Below are 22524 nucleotides of genomic sequence, written 5' to 3' on the forward strand. Positions count from 1 at the left end.
GAGCCATTTTGCCTGCGGTCGATTTAGAGACCAGGGTTGCTTTTGAGCCATTTTTGCCTGCGGTCGATTTAGAGACCAGGGTTGCTTTTGATCCATTTTACCTACGGTCGATTTAGAGACTAGGGTTGCTTTTGAGCCATTTTACCCACGGTCGTGGACCAGGGTTGCTTTTGAGCCATTTTGCCCGTGGTCGTGGACCAGGGTTGCTTTTGAGCCATTTTACCTGCGGTCGATTTAGAGATCAGGGTTGCTTTTGAGCCATTTTTACCCGCGGTCGTGGACTAGGGTTGCTTTTCAGCCATTTTGCCTGCGGTCGATTTAGAGACTAGGGTTGCTTTTGAGCCATTTTACCCACGGTCGTGGACCATGGTTGCTTTTAAGCCATTTTACTTACGGTCGATCTAGAGACCGGGGTTGCTATTGAGCCATTATACCAGCAGTCGATTTAGAGACTAGGTTCCCTAGAAAGAGCGTCCCTCCGCGGCCGATTTAAAGGCAAAGACGGGACAGACAAGGCAAAGATCGAAGACAAAGCCGGAGCATGCGGTATGGAGATCAGGTATTCTTCCTCCCACACTATACGTGTCTTTTACTTTAATATATTTACATTGCATGTGTTGCGTTAGCAAAAAAAACGTTTTCAAAACACACACATCACTGTCAAAATAGGAAAGTAGGGGCAACTGTAGACACCGAGTCGGAGGACCTGTGACGAAAACCCATAACAAGACGGTTGAAGCGGTCGGTTCCGATAATTTAAAGCAAAAATAATAATAAGAATCACAAGAGGATATGTAGGGGTTGCGGTCGTCGAGTGGACGGCTCGCGGGTGCTCAGCGGCGCTGGGCGAGCGCATAGCGGCAGCCGACGCGCGCCCGACGGCAGTTGGACGCGCACCCAGCAGCGCGGGACGCACGCCCAGCGGCAACGGGGCGCGAACGCCCGACGTCCGTTGGGCGAACGCCCAACATCTGTTGGGCGCACGCCCAACGACGTTGGGCGAACGCCCAACATCTGTTGGGCGCACGCCCAACGACGTTGGGCGAACGCCCAACCAACGTTGGTTGGGCACGTGCCCAACAGAGGTTGGGCGTACGCCCAACAAAAGTTGGGCGTTCGCCCAACGCTTGTTGGGCGTTCGCCCAACACTAGTTGGGCGTTCGCCCAACACTAGTTGGGCGTCCGCCCAACCATTTTGGGCGTAGGCCCAAAATTTTTGGGCGTAGCCCGACGCCCTTCGGGCTACGCCCAAATTTTTTTTAGGAACGTGCCTATAAAAGGCACGGATCCCCATGCATTTTGGGGGGGGGGTTTGTGAGCTTCTCACTCTAAAACATTTTTTAGAGAGAGAAAGTTATTTTTTTGGGGAAAAAACATTTTTTTCCTAAAAAATCCGAATTTCCTAAAAGTGAAAATTTTACTAAAAACACCAAAAGACACAAAAACCGTAACTCGTGGAATCAACCGACTTCAGCCGTCAAATACCGATCTTGAAGTATTATCCGAGGACTAGACTCGTTTTATTTATTTATTTATTCTAAAGTTTTATTTATTTAGTTAATCATTTATTTATCACATTTTATTTATTATTCCGCATTTATTTAATTTTTCGTCTCGTGTTAAACAAACGTTTGGTTTTGTTTTTAAAATAAAAAACCTCGTTTTAATATCCCAATACGAACCGTGATCCGACTCAAAGGTAGTTCGGGATTAAAAAACGTTGTAATTATAAGCTTTTGAAAATATTTCTAATTAACGTTTTAAAAATAAAACATCGTTTTAGGAGTCTCCGTTATAGACTATGATCCTATTTGGGTAGTTCGGAGGTCCAAAACGATAGAATAGATCTAATCTAAAGTGTTTGAACAAATTTAGAATGTTAGGTACTGTTTCTGTAATTTTCCATTTTCTGTCACAAAAGGCAGTTTACCGACGGAATTTCCGCGGAAAAGCTGCTGAAATGTAAAAAATGCTGTTTTGGTCCTTCTTTCTCAACTTTTAGACTTTTGGTCCTCGATATATATATGTATAATTATGTAATATATGTATTCAAATTATTTTTAATTTTTGGGTATATATTTATTTAACATGTTTAGATATTATTTTTCATTAATTTGGTTTGATAAGATTATATGTATATTTATAGATTTTCCATTTAATTCATTTAAACTATACATATTTATTATTTTGGGGTTATTAGGGGTTATTTTCTATATATACTTATCATAAACCATTTTGGGGGTTAAATACTATTTTTTTTATTTATGAATCTTATTCATTTTTTACATGTTTTTAATTAGAATAAAAACATATTATATCTAGTAGTATTTTCATCACTATTTTTACTTATTAATGTGTATTATTTTCTCTATTTTGTTTTAGTGGGCATTATTACTCATTTTTTGTATATACATATATCTATGTATATTTACTCTATTTTCATACTTATATATATACTCTTTCAAATGTATTTGAGTTGGGTGAATTTGAAATTTAATTATTGTAATTATGTTCAAATGAAGGTTAATTGAATGAAAAGGGGAAAATAAAAGACAAAAAGAGATTTCAAGTTGTTTGTTTAAATTAAAAGTTTTTCTAGATATTTCTAAAGTGTAAATAACGTTTTTTTTTGTCATTTTTAAACCGTTTCCAAAACATCACGTGTTGAAACCTTAATCCGTTCCAACGACGGATTAAGCGAACCTTGTAATTAAAATCGTTTTCTATTTGGAAATAATAGAGTTTTGAATCGTTTTCTTGTCTAAATGATTTTGTACAAAAAATAAATGGACTTGTATGCTTAATCACGTTTTTAGATTAAAACTGTTTGTTCAACGTTTTCAAAACGCTCGAGTCGTTCCAACGGTGATTCGAGTGAACATCATTAATGGGGTTTTGAAACGTACCTAAATCGTTCCAACGGCGATTAAGGTACGAATCATGTAAATAAACTCGTTTTTTGGGAGTGAGATTAGCGTAGATGTAATATACGATATAAAGCACAAATCATACTGTGAATAAATCAATTCTTTCTTCTCCCCCTCTCTCTCCTATATACTTGAAATTTATGCAAAATGGGTGATTCTTTACTAAAATGGCTTTTAATGACATGCTCAAAACGGTTTTCAAAACGAGAAAGAAAATGTTTCAAATGAATTTTAAACTTAAAGAAATATGCGATTAGTCCGTTATCGCCTAACACGCTGAGTAGGAGGCCGGTGGTTCATAACCGGGTGATGTCGGGGTGCCTAGTAGCCTTTCTCCAAAAAGGAGCTAGCCTTCTCGGCTCGTACCTAAGTTTCCCGAACCCTCACCGGTCTCCCGTAAGGGATCAGTGTTCATTTTCCCATTCGTGGGTGGCGACTCTGCCATACTCCAGGCTCCGGTCCTGCCGAGCAGCTTGATTCCACGATTGGTTGCTTTCGGCGCCAATCACCGCTTACGTCGCCATGAGGTGTCCACCCCCCGGTCCGTCCGGGCGAGGCCGTTCGACACCTTGTCTAACAGCCACTGTGTAAACCTTTTCTCAAAGAAAAGAAGTCAGCCTTAACGGATAAAATTTTAAATAGTTCCTATCCCTCCCCTTTAGAACTAACCTTGTCACGTTATACGGGACCAACAGATAACCCTCGGAACCAGTTTTACCGACGCAAAACTGGCTGGAAATATTCTGTTGGTGTCTGAAATTACCGCAGATATTTTCCAGCCCAATTCGGATCGGAATAAATCTCTGACGGACCCAAATACATGGTTGGTATGCGGCTCCTACGAGGCTTTTACTGGCAGATCCGAGTCCGCTGCAAATCCGTCGGAGAGCTAAATTAGCGGCGGATTTTGGCTTATCAGTGACGGAAATTTCCGCCGGTAATTAGCATTTTTCTTGTAGTGCATGTCCAGCTCCACTATCTCATATCCAACTTCCATGAAAATTTGCTCCCTTCTTACTACTAATTCTATGCTTTGAATGGAATAATTCAAAAGCACTTAAGACATTGTCCGTAATCAACCGATTTTGGACAAAAGCACTCCGAGAAGGATGAATAATTGAATGCAAACAATGTTTAAGCCGATTTGCTAGAGTTTTAGAAATAAGCTTATAAACAACATTGCAAAAGCTAGTAGGACGGATATCTTTTAAAGTACCAAATTTTTTTACTTTTGGGATGAGAGTAATAAAAGTATTATTTAAAGAGGAAGGAAATGGACCACCATTAAGCACATTTAAGACTAGAGCAACAACATGATCCCCCACAATATTCCAATAAGTCTTAAAAAATAAACCAAACATACCATCAGAACCTGAACCTTTGACCAATCAGTTTGTTTCAAAGCCACTAAAACCTCCTCAGCCACAAAAGGAGTCCGCAAAGAAAAAACTTCGTTGCAGGAAAGTAATACAAAGATGTATTGAATCGTACTTTAGAAACAAATCTCAATTCAATTTAGTTTACATGCAAGTCTGACGTAAAACCCCGTCCAATTTAATGCAAGTTTTGCCCGAGCTAGATCATTTAAGTAAATCCAAACCCAGTGCATATGAATAAAGTCAAAATTATATTGGAAATATGTTGCATAATATCTCTACTAAGTACTAATAAACTTTTTATGAAATTAAGTTTTTGCCCAGCTTTACAAATACATGTACTCCTTATTCAAGGATCAATTCTATTATCTTCTTTCATATCTATCTATATACTTAAAGCAACTAACATATTGATGATGTGGCAGCCTCTCAAAATTTTTGGATTTATTTTTCATTTATTTTAATCTTAGTTTACCGCTTTGCTGCAAGTGTTCCTCCATATTCCCTCAAATTGCGCCTTAGGCTAACGTGCTTCCTCAATTTCAACTTCTCTAACCATTCTCACAACTGCTTCGAATGCTAGTATCTATGAAAATCGATTCTAATTTTTATCTCTTTTTTCACCCAAACACTTCATCTCCACCCTTCCGTTCCTTACTCTCACTCCTTTCTGTTTTCTAGGAAATGGCTTACCCTCTTCCTTTGTACATCAGACAGTTTTCCTCTCCTATTCTCTTTTGGAGCAATTTATCATTGGTGAGTTTCATTCATATCTTTCCTTGCTACCTCTCTTTTTTCCAGTGATTTTGTTTTCCTTTTGTCATGGATTCTTTTGGTTTGTAGTTGGTTTCCCTTTTTTCTATGTGATTCCTCTCTCTATTCTCTCACTGTATTATTAATTTATAATTTAGATTCCGATTTAGATTATGAAACTGATTTGCTTAAGGTTCATTTTTGTTGGATTTAGATTATTGATGCTTTCGTTTTAATTTTTTCTTCATCTAATTTTTTCTCAGCTAATCTATTCTCTTTACCTTTTTCTTTGATAGTGCTGGGAGATAAACAAAGAATGGCAAGAAAATAATTTTGCACTGAAGAGGTAAACATTTATAGGGCTAATCGAGAGTTTGATTTTGTCTTAATCTTGATGCTTTGGGTTTAATTCTTTCTGGGTTTGAGTTTTTCTTTATCTTGATGTGTTGAGTTTAACTTTTTCTAGGTTTAATCTTTGATGCTTTCTGTTTAATTTTTTCTCGGGTTAATTTTTTCTTCGTCTAATTTTAATTTAAATATGTAAATTTGGTTCCACATACATACCCTAAATCTTCATTTTTAAGTAGGTGGTGGTGAATAGCTACAAAAACCTCTTCACTTTTAAGCATGTGGTTTTTTTAAATTCCACTAAATTAGATGGTATTCTTATCAGAAAGTCATCTGTGTTTTCGACTATCCTCTACTTCACCTACTTAAAATGCCTCTCACCATGTTTTTCATTCTTATTTTGGGTTTTTACTTTATGAGACGCCTATTATCAATTTATTTTGGGGTTTTACTTTATTAAGTATTTGTGCAATTTAATGGCAATATCACAAGTTCCAGGAAAGTTCATGGAAGCTGGAGTTGACATTAAAATGTGTAATTGATTTTGAGACTTTTGCAAGTGGTTTCTACTTCATCTTCCTGGATTATATGATTTATCTTCTCTGTTTCCCTTAAACTGGCATAGGTCTAAACTGATTCTCACTTGCTTCTAATCTCTTATTAAATCGTATACCAACGTTTAATAGTGTACTTACTTTTTTTTCTAATTACTCTATTATGTAGAGCTATTTTGGGAATCCTTATGATGCATTCTCTTCAATCTGTCGTTATAAAGGCCAATGCCCTCTGTCTCTTCTAATAATTATGTCTTTGCTTCTTTTGTAGTTTTCATTTTTCATATCATTTTTAGTTGGACTTGCTTGAATAAAAGTTGAAAGCATGTGTTGTTGATATTGTGGAATTGCACTTTTGGCAGCCTAATTCCTTTTAAGCTATTCAAATACTTATGGAAATTGAAGTTTGCAATTGCTAATGAATTTCTCATTTGGATGTTTTATGAATTTTTTTAAAGGCACTTTTTAGTTGGACTTGCTTGAATAAAAGTTGAAAGCATGTGTTGTTGATATAGTGAAATTGCACTTTTCTGAAACTTTTGGCAGCCTAATTCCATTAGTTATCTGTATTCAGACACATTTTACAGATTGAATGTGGTGTTTTGTTTATCTTGTGCAAGTCTGATCAATGTATTGAAATATTTAATGCATGTTTTGTGCATGATCATATGCATTAGAGAAGTTATAAAGTGCATCATGTGAATCTTAATGTGTTGAACTAAACAGACACTATCCTCTTGCAATTGCAAAATTTTGTAATTTCCATTGTGATTTTCTTTGTCTTCTTGCTTTATAACTTTGTTTCTACTTTTCAATTCTTTCCTCCCTGTAGAGGAAATCAAGACTGAATAAGTGGGTTACAATTTGTGAATTGTATATTATACTATTTCCTTTACTCCGTTCCCAATTTTCTTTTTGCACTTTATGAATTGTGATTTGGTTTTTAGTCTATTTTTTTTAATTTCTTTGCGTTGTTGCAGCATGGATGTGATCCTTTATACCAAGTTAACCCAAGTAATCGGTTTGCATTTAGATTTCTGAATAGTAGAGTTCATTCTGGTAATAATTCTTATGTTCTTTTCATTCTGGTAATATTTCTTTTCCATGAATACTAGATATGCTCATAGACATAGATTTAGATGTAAGTCAATAATATTTTGTCAAGACTACACAAGGCAGTGGAAAATCTCTGGTTTCCCTAATCAATGAAGTTTTTTATCAAGCAAAAAAATCGAATTCGGATGTGCAGTACAATCTATGAGCTATTGAAAATGATGTACTGTATCACTCTTTTCTAAGGAGTCTTTAGGAAATGAGTTGAGGTAATGTATTTAAAGTTAAATATGTAAGCTACTCTTCTTTATTATTTTTATTGTCTCGGTTTTTTTTTTTTGTATTTTCTTTGGCAATTTTGTTCTTATGCTATATGTTGTTCAGAAATTCTACTAAATCAATTGAACAAAACAATATAGATTTCACTGATGAGAGATTAATAATCAAGAAAAGTGGGATGAAATGGGTGGAAGTGAATAAGGCTTATAATTGTTGTGAATTTATGCTTTTTTCTATTTTTTATTTTTGCAGCCAGCAATGATGGCAGTGTGGATACCAATGTCTCTTGCCTGCTTTGCATACAGTTGCTTTGTCTGCTTTACAGATGATTTAAGTAGGAGACATTATCGCAATTTGCAATCTGCAACTTGATTTTCTCCAAACTGCCTTTTGCAGATAATTTTCTCCTCTAACCTCGACTAACTTCTCTCGCACTTAATACTGTTTAAGAGTTGTGGGATCCAAACAATTTTGTAACTTCCTTTCTTCACCATCCTCTTGTGACTTGATGAAAAATGTCTCGTTCATTTCTATTATGTTATTTAGGTGTAGAAGCTTATTTTCTTTCCTCAACTTGATGAAAAATGTCCAAGTTTTTAGATTCGAAATTTGAATTTATTGTATTTCTGATTACTCTTAACGTTTTTATGTTAGAGAGATTCTTTCATGCTCTTAATTTTTGAGCTATGATGCTCTGAAAACCAATAAGTTCATGTTGTTATTCCCATAATTCTTTTAATTAATTGTTAGTTGACAGTTTTTGTAAATAGACATTTTCTTATTTCATGATGTTTATATTAACGTATAAAACGGTGTAAATTTTGCACTTAAGAAAGATCAATTTTAGCCTTATATTATTAAAAACTTGAAAATATTGATTTGATGGTTATTTAACTGTCATATCGGATCTTCGAAACAAGTCTGTCGATAAGTTGAAACAATTTTGTACATTTTTATTTGTTATTACAATAGTAATAATATTTTAGACAGTTTGATAAAAAAATTGTTATTAACTTATAGGTGGAAGACTTAGTTGTTAGCGTTTTAACAATTTTTTTTGTAATTACATTAGTAATATACTAAATATTTTAGATATAATTGATCTTTGGAAGATCTGGCACTACAAGAAAACAGTGAGTTAGCAATCGAAATTTCGGTTGCTAATTCGGTTGCTAACACAGTTTAGCAACCGAAATTTGACATTTAGCGACTGAACACATTCGGTCGCTAAGTAGCAAGTTGGTAAATTCACCAACCGGATTTTTTAATAGGTTGCAGATTTTGCGTCCATTTATTCGGTTGCAAACGCGGTCGCAACATTTAGCAACCGATTTTGCAACTATGTTCGGTTGCTAACAGGAAAACTAGAGCCATGCTTTGACCAATTTTCTGACGGACTACGACAGAATTTTTATCGGTAATATTTTGGATAATTGTTGAATTTAGATATACCTACAAACTGCAATACTATATCCCATTGTAATTTATAAAAAAATTATTGCCAAATTAATAAATTCCAATAAAAATGTAGTGGACCAAATTTTTTATTTTATAATAACAATTACAACTATAATTATGATTACAATAAACTACACAAAAATTAACATATTAATTATATTCCTAAAACTAGAAATATAAATTTATATATAAAATTTGAAGTGTATGTCAAAATACATAAATATCATATTAAAACCTCCTAAGTTAACCTAATAAGTTAAGTCAAAAATATAGATGTCCTGATTTGTATCTCTAGATATGTCTCTCTCTTCCGCAGCTCACTGTCATTAACTGCATTAGAACGCAAGTGTATACCTTCAGCCAATCGTTCTTGTCGTTCATAATGGAAACAACAATTTCCTCAAAGTTTGTTCAACTTCAACTTGGGTAAGAAGTTCAGAAGTTTCCTACAATCAATTTAAATAAACAATATAACAAGTTAGTAATATAATAACCATTCATATATATTATAGCAGTGGACAAAAATAACTCGAAATTAGTAAGCACGTTGCAGGCTATGAAATGCATTTGACAATACACTTGCATTGTTATGAAGTCATTTTTATTGAATGGCTCACATGTCATGATGTTTAATTCCTTTACTGCCTACAAACACAATTGCAAACATATAAAAACTAACACCAAAGCAACATCTTTTTGTCCAATCAAATATTATCACAGCGGAACACATTTACTGCAATCTTGGAAGGTACTATGTGTGTAAATTCAGCACAGAGCAATCATATTGTGGTGCAGATGGTACAAAGGATGAAAGTAATTAAGCATGACAAATGAATAAATATATTATGAAGGGATAAGGTACCAAAATAGGCCTATGATTTTTAGGAAGTCTCAATTTAGGCTCCACGTACAAAATAATACCAAAATAAGCTTAAGGTTTAAAAAAGGTACCAATTTAGGCCTCGATAACGGAATATAAATGACAAACTTCATAACTCTTACAGTCTTACCTAGAGATTGATACCCAATTTCAAATTTCAATTTGAACAACTAAGAGTTCTGTTAGCTTTATAAAAGGCAAACATCATTCAACTTGTGAAAGGATACATTAAAGAAATATACTATAAGTAACCCAAAACATGGAAATAAGCATATCTTCATAAAAAAGAAGAAGTGATTTCAAACATATACGTTAAAGAAAAATACTATAAGTAACCCAAAACATGGAAATAAGCATATCTTCATAATTACTTCTTTATTTCAGGAAGTCATAATCATAAAAGTAATGTTTTTCAAGTAACGTATTTGCATAAAGTTTTCTAATTTTACCTTTTACAAACCGCCAGTCCAAGTCCTGTGCTACCATTATTCCCGCTGGATCGAGTTTTGGGCTAAGTGAATTTTATTAAAGAGGTGTAAGATATCTTGTTGGAGAATTCCATAACCAGATCCCTTTTCCTGTAAGAAACAAACATGAAAGGAAGATATGTAATCAATGCAATACCAAAATGTATGTCAGGGTGACAATGAAAATGCACAATGATACACAAGTTTTGCATTTTGACTTTCCAACTTGTGCAAAAGAAACTTCTCAGATGATGATAAGAAAATTTAATGGACGGATAACAAACTACTATAAGCATTCAGATTCAGGAAGTCATCAAAAAGAAATATTGAGGAAAAAATCTTGGAATTTAAAGATCCGTAGATAGCAAAAGCAATCTAATGATTAAATTCATGATAGACCAACATTATAAATTATCAATTTTCGTCTCTCCCTACACCATCACAAATCACAACTAAGATCTTTGTCACTCAAACAACACAGGAACTTGATTAAACAGGAAATTCAACCTTTATTCCAACATGATCAATTTATCTATACACTTGTAATTGGCTGCTTAAAATCCATCTCTGAGTATATGCACGATGAGACAAGGAAGCTATATATCAATTTCTAAACCAGATATAGTTACATACATCAGTTGAAAGCAATTTCTATACCAATATCAACATCAAGGGCATGTTAACAAACTAAAACTACAATCTTGCTAAAACTTGAAGAAAGATAAAACAAAAGCAGCCAGAAGGCGTGAAGCTATCAGTTCAGTTAGATTGAGAGTTCCATAACTTTAAAAAGCCTCCAACAACCTATACACATGTAGAATTGACAAAAAGATGCAATACAAAATAACAAATGGTTCAATATATCCACAGACCACAATAGCAATAATATATACATAATAAACAAAAACACATCTACCATATCTCAGATTCTGACCACAATTAGGGAAAACATAAGAATACTAATGGCCAAAAAAAGCAAATGATTGGAAAGAACCCACATGAGATGTATGGCCAGATAGACGAGCATGATATTAACCATCCATAGGGAGATTAGAAAAGCCGAATCCCTAACCAGTTCTGTAATCTGCAAACAAGAAACACCTAATTAAAAATAAGCATACCAATTGGGGACACCTGACCATAAAAAAAGTCGAACCCATCCATAAGAAAAAGTCGAATCCCTAATCAGATACCGAAGTTGCAAGAATCGGAAGAATGGGATTGCAGAAATTGCTGATTTGAAGAGACCGATCAAAAGCTTCTTCCTGGACTCTGCTTTTCTTCTTCCTGCATGACTCCAAAAAACGCTTCCCCTGGTCTCTCCTTTTCTTCTAAAAAACGTAGAAGAGATTGACCATGAGTAATCGTTGAAATGAAGGGAAAGGAATCGCCTTGAAGAGAAAGAGAGATTAGCTTTTCAATTTTCAATTTTAGGTCATGAAGGGAGAGGAGAGGAAAGATACAAAGGATTAGGGATTGAGAAAGAGGGGAGAGCGGCGGCCCTGGCTTTTGAGACAGAGATTAGGGGATTAGGTTTTATCTATTTTTATAAAACACAACTTATAAACAATTTTGTTTTTTCTTTAATTTTTAATATTTATTTTGCAACAGGCAACGGTTGCTAAGAAAAGCAATAAGGTTGGTAAAATGGGCGAAAATTTTACAGCACCTTTTTGCAACAGGGAGACATAATTAGCAACCGATTCAGTTGGTATTTAGCGACCGAATATATTCCGGTTGCTACATTCGGTCGCTAATTCACTGTTTTCTTGTAGTGTGGAGTGATAGTTAAATAAGAATTAAATCAGTTTATTAAATTTTCAGTAAAATAAGCATTACTTTGTTTTTGTTAAGAGCAGTAGATAATTCTCTAGAAAATTTATCAATGTAATAGAATTTTAAAGTTGAACTTGACTATTCCTTAACTACTCAACAATAAAATAAACACAATGGACTCCTAAGCAGGGGCGGAACTAGGTCGGGGCTGGAGCTCTGGTTCGCCGCGGGCAATTGGTGGAAATTTTATTTTTCAGCCTCAATGCTCTGTTAATGGTGGAAATGGATGGAGAAGAAGGTGTGCCATTAGGTTGAAGATAAAGTTAATTATTATCTTTTAAAAGAATAGTGTTTCAAATAAAGAGAAACACAATTTGTAGGAAATAGTAACCCAAATTTAATGCAACATCATTAAGCATCCTTTCTTTCATTTTACTATTTTTTTTTGTCCTTTCTGTGATTGCATTGGAATTCAATGCAACATGAATATTCTAAAATAACCAGCAAAGTCAAGTAAAAGTTTATAAAAAAATGTGAAATAAGATCTATAGAAAAAAATTTAAAGCAAGAATTTTCACGTATGAAGAAAATTAATGATCTCCTTAAACATATTTTATCTTACATATATATGATTTTTTTTTTTTATAGTATGAAATTCATGTAAAGTAAGAACTATATTAACATGATTTTTTTTACCATTATAGAATTTCTTTTCTAAAATATAGATTTTTATGGTTTTATTAATATTATAAATCACTACAAGAATTATTGAGTTAATGACCGATTTTAATGACTCAAATCAAATAAGTCATTAATTAACTACTGCAGTTTTGTCATTAACCATTATATTGGTTGTTAACTTCTTGGAAAGCGTTTGCCATGTTGACAGCCACTTTAACCACTGAAATCTAATCTTTTAAAGGCCATAATTTGGGTCATTAATTTTATTAATTTTTTATTTTTTAAAGTCTTTTAATTATTAATTGTAAAGCGTGTTGCTTTTACTTTTTCACTTACTATCTGCATATCCCCTCTTTCTTTTTTTCTTCCTCACTCGAAAACCCTAACTCTTCTCCCATTTTTCCCTCAACTGCAGCCGCCGCTGCCTCATCTTGATCTGAATCAGTAACCACCGGCCTCTAACTCGTCTGTATTCACTGAACATCCTTATCACTGAGATCTACTCTTCATCTCATATCAGAGATTCATGGCCGAAACAAAACAACCGCAGCAAAGAAGCCAACACCGGTGAAGGAAATAGAAATGTCGACTCCGTCACTTCTACCCGATTTGTCCTCATTGGAATCGGGATTAGGTTTTTCCTGGTCTCAATCGACCGCGACTTCTAATCCTGGTTTGCAAAATTCGTCCATGGTTGCTTAAGGTGAGTAGGACTCTTGTTTCCTAGTTTGAACAGAAATATTTAATTAATTTCCCAAATTATTGATTTTGTACAATATGACTGGTTGTTGCATTTCTAAGGAGTTAAGGTATTATATTGTATGAAGCGAGTGTCTGCAGATGGAAAATCTTTCTCCTTTTCCATGAGTTTCATTAACATTAAGAAGAGTAGCATGTTGGAATCACAGGCCGGAGAATGTGGGAATACAGGCACTTCAAGTTTGAAGAATCAAACTGTTAGCAAAAAAGCATTTTCACTGTAAGACAAGGTCCTTTTTGCTATTCATTTTGTTGATTGGGTAATATATTGTTTGTATTGTCTATATAATTATTCTTGCAAATTGCTCTGCCAGCAAGACCTTAACTTTAACTAATGATCATTGAGAGTCTAGCAAATCTTATTTTGTTCCTCCCGTGTGAGATTCAATAGATCCACTATTAATTTTTTGTTTTGTCCCTTGTCCACTCTATTATGACTAGGAAAGATTGGCAAAATGCCTTGCCATCAATTTTGTTTGCGAGTAATTTAGATTGCAACTTATATGGCTACTTAGTTGGAAATCTTTCTTTTGCATCTTTGGTCCATATATGCAGCTAATAGTACAGTACCCATACCGTTCCTGAAGGAAACAGATGCAGGATCTTGGTCACTTTCTTGAACAAAATCGTGGGGTTAAGGAGTCGATTATTGCCAATCTTAATTGTCATATGTATATTCAACTCTCTTTTCTCTTTTTCTTTAAAATTCTATTATTATTATGTCTACTAATCCATTTTGAATTAATCAGGGATTATTCACTTGAGAGCAAGGGTAGAAGTTCTCATATCTTGAGATCTAATGAAGGAGTTTACTTCATATATCTCCTTCCACCCATTATATCTAATTGCTGGGTAAGTACTTTATGCATGAGTTACTTCGAATCTCAACCTTTTTATTTTGCTTATATTTGTCTTCTCTGTCTTTGACTTTAGATCCCTTTCTCCTTCTAAAGAAAGAGAAAGATTTTGACTTGCTTCTACTATTCTGATTTTCACCATTACCAGTGGTGATGTAGTTTTCGGTTGTGCTGGTGTGATTAGGAATTTGATGATCATCTAATAAATCCATGTTTGGAAGAATGAAGTTGTTCATAGAATCGGTGGAATAGGAAGGGGGAGCTACCCATTTTCACCATTAATGGAGCATGCAACCACAGAAGTAATATCTAGGGCCAGTGAGATCAAGATCATATTAATTCAATTATTCCTCTCCTCTGCATATCCGAGCTCTGTACGTCAATAAAGTGATTTTTCATTTCAATTATGAATTCCATTCAATTAAAGTTGCTAGTTGTTTCTTCATGATATAAGTTTTACTTGATTGGATCTAGTTAGTTGTTGATATTTGCTTGATTGCAGTTAATAACAATTTGAGAAGGAATGATTGAGATTAGCAGGGAGAATTCGAGGCATGTGAAATCAAGATCAAATGAATTCAATTATGCTTCTCATCTTCATATCTGACCTTCGTACGTCAACAAAGTGCTTTTAATTTCAATTATGAATTCCATTCAATTCAAGTTGCTAGTTGTTGCTTCATCATATAAGTTTTACTTGTTTGGATCTAGTAAGTTGATGATATTTGTTTGATTGTAGTTGATAACAATTTGAAATTTGAGAAATTCTAGCCTAGCCAATGATGTTTCTTCGTTCTATTGATATTTAATTTATTATGTTCGATTGGAGCTCTAATCTTTGACTTGCTGAATATGTATTATTTTCTTCAAGATTTAATTTGATCAGCTAGTTAAAACAAGTATTTCATCAGTCATTTTTTCTGATTATTTGAATTTAGTAGCAGTAATTTGGTAAAATCATTTAAGGGCCGTTAATTAGTATGATGTCCTCTGTTTTTAGAATCACCGTAGTGGTGGGAGTAGCATTGGCATGCACCGATTTTGTCCATTTGATAATTCATACTCTTCCTTTTGTTGTAAATACAGGCCATGATAACTATGTCGTTCAAAAAGTACTTGAGACTTTGTGATGACCAACGATGCGGGTTGATTCTCATTTGAATGCATTAAAGAAGTATACATATAGAAAGCATATTTTTGCACGTCTAGAGAAACTTGTTGCTGCTAGAGGTATAAACTACTTCTCTTTTGCAGGAATCTACTTAAACTTAAACTATTCTTCTGCAGTAATCTGCTTAAACTTGTTCTGCCAGTTGTGATCCCCTCAAGTTGGGGGGGGGGGGTGTGGGGAGTTTTGGGTAGAGTTCATACACTTGAACAAGTTTTTATGTGGTTCTTACTGTCATTATGTTCGGAAAAGCTGTGTTGAAGCTAAGTTGTGTTGAACCTGAGAGTAATCACGAATAAATTTGGTCTTTATTTTGGAAGTGCAAAATTTTCATCTTGTAGTTTGTTCAGTGATACTGGGTTTTAAAAACACCCAATCATTTAGGGAGCTGCAGTTTTTTTTTTCTTTTTTTGCTTTGAAGACTTTTAAACAAGTTCTGGTCTATGCTCTTAGTTTTTTCTTCTTCCCTAACATGCTTCTTTGATCAAATTCTTACTGAAGTTAAACTAAACCAAAGAACCAAATGTTTACAGATAATAAATGTGTAAACTTTGATATATGGGTTATACTTTTCTAAACAAATGAATGTTTTCTACTAGAGTTGTTAGATAATGAAAGTTTGATCAAAGCTTAACTTTACATATTCTTATTCCTATATGAAATTGAATTTATCGTGGTTTGAATTGTATACACGGAGGAGAAATGCAGCACAATCTATGTACACATCTTAGGTAAGAATAGGAAAGAAAGTTTGACCTTCATTTCTTTCTTTTTTTTTCTTACATTATCTACATAAATCTCTTTAGAGAGGCAAGAGAAGATTGAGAAAGGATTGTAACTTTTTAATGTGAAAGTGTACATTGTTTACACATTTATACATTATGTAAGAAACAGATTAAGGAGTCTTAGTGTTAGAGTTGTCCAACTTTTTCATTGTTTGTATACAATTTAATTTATCTTTGGCGCATATAGTCAATAATCTATTTTTCAATGTTTTAGTCATTATGCAGTAGACATGTACGTTTTAGTTACTTTCTCAATTGGAAGGAACTCTCTTCAATCCAAAGTTAATTCTCTATTTTTGTGCAAATTAATTGCTTTCCAAATATAAAAATATATCCAGTTACGACGGAAAGGTCGTCGCAAAATAACGCCAATTCCGTCGTTAAAACATGGATATGAATATTTCCGAAGCAGATTTAGCGACTGCTTTTTTTGGGTTTGCGACTGAATATTTAGTCAGTAACTTAACGACATTGGTTTACGACTGTGTATGTTGGTCGCGAAGTTCCTGACTAAATCAAGAAAATGGTCAGTAACCTGTTACCGACCAGCTAGTTACTGACTGAACGCAATTCGTCGTTAACTCATAAAATTTGGTCAGTAAATGCATTTAGGGACCGAATTGCGACTGAATTTTCGGTCCCTAACTGTTGATTTTCTTGTAGTGAATTTATATTCCAACTCATGATAAGTTCAATTAAAATGAAATCTAAATTTAAGACTACTATGTGTTTCAACTCAAACTAAATTGCTTATTATTTTGAGCTTTTTTTGTTAAAATAATAAATTAAATTATTCAACGATTATAAATATTAAATTTACCGTGTATTTCAAGCTTACAACTATGGAAATTTTAATTTTATAAGATAAAAATCTAATATAATTATTATTAATACATCCCGTGCATTGCACGTGGTTTAATACTAGTGCTAATAATATCTATCTAAGCTCGGTCCAACGAAAACGAGCCTGCGCCAAAGAGTCAAATATAAGGAACAAATATAAGGTCAAAAAAAGCAAATCGACTCTGCTGGGGATCGAACCCAGAATCTCTGGTTTCGTAGACCAGCACCTTATCCATTGGGCCACAGAGTCGAATGGTGGATATTGTCTGGTTTTGATTTAGTTATAAAAAAATTGTTTGCACCACGAGTACTGTTACTGATCTGCTGTTTTCGTATTTATACCATCACCATGGATAACAACGAACTATTGAATATTTTGCTGCTAAATTAAAGTATTTTGATGTAAAAAGAAAATAAACAATATTGGTGATTAATTATATGTTTTTTAACAATAAATTGAGTAAAAACAATTTATACTATATACAGTAGTACTAGATATAATAATTACCAAACCTTAGGTGATTATCGTCGTCTCAGATCCAGCGTTGTTTCCTCTCTAAAGTGAAATCAATTGTCGGCTGTCAATTCAGAATGATTTGATACGGGACGAGATCAGCTTGTATACATGTAAAGACGGTATCATTTTCTTAAAAAAACTATATCTTCCAGAAGTATTATAAAAATTGGGTAAATAATTTATTAGTCTATTCTTTTTTACTTCACATACTATTTAGTCTCCCTACTTTGAAAAAACACATTATAAAGTCTCTCTCTTTTATCAATTTTAACCCTTTGGTCATTCTATCTATTTTTTTTAGAGTTTTAGCCGTATTCGGCATAAAAAGACAAAAAGAAAATAACAAAATAATATGATCATTTTATATTGTACTATGGTTGTCTTAAAATGATGTAGATAAAATCGAAATGACGGTTTTAATCTTAAACCAACAAAGAGTTCAATATTTTCTAGCTAAAACTAGAAGGATGAGTAATCCTAAATTTGGATAAACCAAGCTCAAAAGGAGGCTAATAACATAAAAGTTAGGTTTTCTTACAAACTAATAAGGAGTATTTATACCTGCTCAAAAACTTAAATGAAAAGACAATAAAAGCCTCATTAGGGCTTCAACAATAGCATAAGTAGAAGGGGTAGAATAGGAGGAGGGGATTGATGAGGGTAGTGGTGTAAATATGAAGAATGACACAACAGTAATATCATAGTGGCAAAACAGTAATAAGGGGTTGGCAGGTCTTATCTTCCCAAAGAAGAACTTGGCGGAGATGGCATTTAAACAGATCGGCACGATGTGTGACATAACTCGCACGTCGTGCGAGTGGAATCCTGATCCTTTATCATTTCATTAACATTTCTTCGGCACGAGGAATCTCCCGACACGTCGTACCAAATGTGGTACGTCATGCCAAGCAGCTCCTGATCTTTGATAGTTTCGACTATTGAAGTGGAACGCCGTGTGACATCTGGCTCGACGTGCCACTTGACTTCTGTCCCTTTCTCCTCCTTTCTCCTTTTCAGCCTTCTTGGATATCAAAGTGTTGGAGATGTCCTCATAATGAAAACTAAAATATGTTCGGTTAAAAATCTAAAAAAATAGACAAACGGATCAAATTGATGATATTGACAAAAGATATAGATCTTATAATATGTTTTTCAAAATAAGGGAACTACACAGTGTATTATATAACAATGTGGTGACTAAGACAGTATTTACCCTATAAAATTTGTCTAAATTTCACAAACTTGACTTGACAGTAGATGGAACTCCTCTCAAATTATATGGTAATTTCAACCACTAATTCTGAAATTAATAATTGAGATTCAATTGTTAAATTTTAAAACTTAGTTATTCTTTTTTTTTTTTGGTAGAAACAGGAAAGAAAACAAACCAACACCGAGACAAAAGCTAACCTGGGATCAGCCTACGAAAGTTAACCCCAACTCTGTCCTCTAAAAGGAGAGAAGAAAGATAGATAGAAGGATCAGAAAGGGTGGAAACACCTAACATCCCCTCGTGTCCAGCCGCCGCCAAGCGATCCGCAATTCGATTTTGTTCTCTGTAGATGTGGCTGAATTCTAAGGACTCAAAGGAGGAGCCAAAACTTCTTATTGCTTTGATAAGGTTCTGGCTACTAAGACAAAAAACATGATTATTAGAGACCATACTAATAGCCTCCATATTATCAGACTCCACAGCAAGCCTTTTAATACCCAGCTTTCTGGCAAGCTTGACTCCAGAAAGAATACCCCAAAGTTCCGCTGAAAAGGATGAGCCCAAACCCAGGTTATGGGTGAATCCAGACAACCAGGCACCTCCCGCGTCCCTGAGCACTCCTCCAGCCGCGATCTTTCCATTGTTGAGACAGGAGCCATCCGTGTTCAACTTAATCACCCCATCCTTCGGCCTACACCACCCAACGAGTTGAACCTCTTTATTCTGGGTAGAATTAGCAAGGGGGTCCCCTTTGAAGCTCCCCTTTAAAACTTAGTTATTCAATTATTAAATTATTAAATATCAAATATTTATTTAGTAATAAATATTTGAGATATATTAAACATTATTTTTCAAGTTGAAATTCAATTTGAAAGAATCCAAACATAACATTCATTTGAGTCCTCAAACTAAATGTTCAAAATCAATTAGAAGTCTATACTATTAAAATCAATAATTGGATCTCTAAATTAAACAAAAATAATCAATTAAATCCAATCTATCACACTAACTAACCATTTTTACCATAATGTCAAGGTTACAACCAATAAACAGAAAACAAGCTAAACTGAAATATCTAACAAGTTAAAGAATAAAAGATAATATGTCAAGATTTATTGACATTCTTCCTTTGATCCTACTTTTTAACGCATTGGTACAAATATGATCTGGTATAAAAAAAAATATCTAGTTTATTTGTGATTCACAAGAGCCCTTCGCTCTTTTTTTAAGAGTGAAATTAAAATAAATAAATTTTAGCATGTCCATTCAATTTCATTCAATGGATATATATATTGACCATGTATATGGTAAACAATTGTTACTTAGAAAACTATTAGTTGAGTATGATAGATTGGATTTAATTGGTGATTTTTGTTTAATTCAAAGACTCAATTGCTGATTTTAGTAGGGTTTTAATTGACATTGCCTATTGAGTTTAGGGACCTATAATGTTAAAAAATAAAATAAAAAACTACTAAATCTTTCGAAAATTATTTGTTTTTCTCCCATGTTGATATAAGTATTACACTTATTACAAATTAACAGTCGGAAAAAAATAAAATAATTGAAAAAAGAGGAAATTGCACTTTTCCACTTTCAACGAATTAAGCTTGGAGGCATAACATTTATTTATTTGAAGCCACTCAAGAAAGGTACTCCGGCGGCTGCGATCCATTGACCGGACTGCGGAAGGAAAGTTCCGGTGGTGAAAGGTTGAGCACCTTGCCTGTCAAGGAAATGAACAGTCTTCCATTTAATCCTCCCAGCAGTATTAGATCCAGGTCCAGTGTTTGCATACTCAGCATAAAATAATGTATCAAGATATTGAGTTCCAATCCATGCTTTCCATCCTTCAGGTTGAATCAAATCTCCCATTTCAGATTCCATAACCACAGTTGTTGAATATTGTTTCCACGGCCGTCCCAAGTATGTTTTTGTGATTAATCTCGTAGGTACTAGTTTCTCCTCAGGGAGGATCCTGCAGTTATGGATCACAAGTCCGGTGTTTTGCCCCTTTTCTTTCCTTCCATCTGCTGTCAATGTGCAGAACTGGTTAGGGTTTGGCTTTCTCACGATGATCTCTGAGTTCTGGATGATTGCTGCTCCGTATCCGAACATGAAATCAATGGTGCCGGAGATCACACAGTTCCGGTAAAATTGACGTTTTGCTTGGTACAATAATGTGTCTTGGTATCCGTCCATTCTACAGTTGTAAAACACTGACATATCGGAGTTTACACGTAGAGCCACAGCCTGGTGTCCATCTGGACCCGCGGTGTTCTCGAATCCCATTGATCTGCAAATGAACCCATCCGAGTCCACACCTGTATACGTCACACAACAACAATTATAATCAGAAGATAAAAAAAGTTTAAGCTAATAGATAAAGTTCTAAGTTATAATCAGAAGATAAAAAAAGTTTAAGCTAATAGATAAAGTTCTGGGTTTAGGGTTTAGAGTTTAGGGTGTAGGGTTTAAGATGAATTACCGAATGGAGCACTGTTAAAGGTGTTGATACCACTGGTAAAGCTCTTCTTTCCGGTGATAACAGTTGCCCTAGGTCCATCACCATACATGAAAATATTAGGCATTTTCTTAGGCACTTTGACGTCCTCATTATAAATTCCAGCCTTGACATAAATCACATATCGGCCCTGGAGATTGGCAGGGTAAGCATTGATAGCAGCAGTAATAGTCTTGTATTGGCCAGACCCATCTTTAGCCACAACTGCATTAGGCTTAGGCATGTTGGGTTCTTTCAGAGCTAACAACTTCCTGTCCGCCGTAGATAACCAAGTCGGGTACCCGGTCTTCGCCTCCACGAGAAGTTTCCGAGAATTAGGCATAGGAAGATTCAATTCAAGACCAAATGAACTCAAGATCTTAGACATTCCTCCGAGCATTTCCAGTATGTTGTCTGTCAATTCATTAGCCTTTTGGGTACTATCCGATACAGTAGCCTTCAATTGGTTGCTATCTTCAAATCCATCAACGCACAATTCATTGTAAGAAATGATTGAACTCAACCAAATCCGGAACTCATCGGATTGCAAGGTTAAGTCTTTCAAGGTTGCATTAGACACCTTTTCAAGAATGTCATGAAGTTCTTCCTTAGCATCACTCAACAATGTCTTGCAATCATTCAAGGAAGTTTTAGTCCGTTTATCCCCTTCCTTAACCTTAACAATTAGATCATTGCTCAAATTGAATGCTTTTGTCAATGAATTAGAAATGGCTAAAATACCTCCTTGGATAAGATGTTTAGGATCAGTGCTGTTAATATCGCCAAGAGTTTTTGTGCAAACCTCCTTGTAAGTAGTGGGCTCGCATAGTTGCTGTACAGCCTTCATATGTGGGGTTATATCCATGTTGGCAACAGAACCATCGTTCTTTTTGACCGCAGCAATAACTCCGATGATGACTCCCACAACTAGCAGCAGGGAAAACCCCGAAACCACTATTTTGCCAATCATGTTTTTGGGTTTTCAGAATTTTTTTCCTTTTTTTTGTTTGGTGTTTTTCTTTTTTTCCTAACTTTTTCCCGTAGATGACCGGCCACACGAATATTGAATTCGGGGCCGGTGCAACTGGGTACAAATATGCAAAAGTTTACTGTTTTTCTGGGATATTAGTGTTGAATGATTCTTGCATAGTCATGCAAGTTTTATAGCAGTCTTTGCATTCTATAATTATCTATTTTGAATGAAATATTATCCACAAATAGGTAGTTCTCAGTTATATCTTTTAATCTCTTCACTTATATTTTGGATATTTGATGTTCTAATTTAGGAACTTGTTCTTTGATGTCTTTCCCAATGGTACAAATTATA

General features: G+C 34.5%; 2 protein-coding genes, 1 long non-coding RNA gene and 1 other non-coding gene across 23 annotated transcripts; 2 read left to right on the forward strand and 2 right to left on the reverse strand.

Annotated features, from left to right (window-relative positions):
* Positions 1 to 4491: 4491 nt before the first annotated feature.
* LOC136224726 (uncharacterized) lies at positions 4492 to 7966 on the forward strand. Of its 4 annotated transcripts, none has more exons than XR_010686571.1 (3): positions 4658 to 5059; positions 5353 to 7017; positions 7543 to 7966. It is a non-coding gene; the product is annotated as an uncharacterized lncRNA (long non-coding RNA). The 4 variants fall into 4 exon arrangements; XR_010686570.1 differs by having other exon boundaries at positions 4680 to 5059; positions 5353 to 5402; positions 6939 to 7966; XR_010686569.1 differs by having other exon boundaries at positions 4698 to 5059; positions 5353 to 5402.
* A 4913-nt stretch (positions 7967 to 12879) lies between these two features.
* On the forward strand, positions 12880 to 16246 carry LOC136224921 (uncharacterized). Of its 17 annotated transcripts, none has more exons than XR_010686684.1 (6): positions 12880 to 13255; positions 13393 to 13531; positions 13867 to 13982; positions 14061 to 14542; positions 14671 to 14780; positions 15255 to 16246. XR_010686684.1 is itself a non-coding variant. In XM_066013348.1 (4 exons), exons 1-3 carry the CDS (start codon positions 13374 to 13376, stop codon positions 14392 to 14394), a joined length of 303 nt encoding a protein of 100 aa, XP_065869420.1. In that variant the 5' UTR covers positions 12880 to 13373; the 3' UTR covers positions 14395 to 14542; positions 14671 to 14741. The 17 variants fall into 17 exon arrangements, 1 of the variants encoding a protein (XP_065869420.1); XR_010686686.1 differs by having other exon boundaries at positions 13445 to 13531; XR_010686688.1 differs by having other exon boundaries at positions 13461 to 13531.
* Positions 16247 to 17141: 895 nt separating this feature from the next.
* Positions 17142 to 17214, reverse strand: TRNAR-ACG (transfer RNA arginine (anticodon ACG)). Its single transcript has one exon. It is a non-coding gene; the product is annotated as a tRNA-Arg (tRNA).
* Positions 17215 to 20245: 3031 nt separating this feature from the next.
* On the reverse strand, positions 20246 to 22232 carry LOC136224523 (pectinesterase-like). Its single transcript, XM_066012881.1, has 2 exons — positions 21183 to 22232; positions 20246 to 21018 (listed from the first exon to the last, which is right to left on the reverse strand). The coding sequence occupies exons 1-2, from the start codon at positions 22165 to 22167 to the stop codon at positions 20324 to 20326; spliced, it is 1680 nt and encodes a 559-aa protein (XP_065868953.1). The 5' UTR covers positions 22168 to 22232; the 3' UTR covers positions 20246 to 20323.
* Positions 22233 to 22524: the final 292 nt, after the last annotated feature.

This window comes from Euphorbia lathyris, chromosome 3 (assembly GCF_963576675.1).
Source record: "Euphorbia lathyris chromosome 3, ddEupLath1.1, whole genome shotgun sequence".
Taxonomy (NCBI): Eukaryota; Viridiplantae; Streptophyta; class Magnoliopsida; order Malpighiales; family Euphorbiaceae; genus Euphorbia; species Euphorbia lathyris.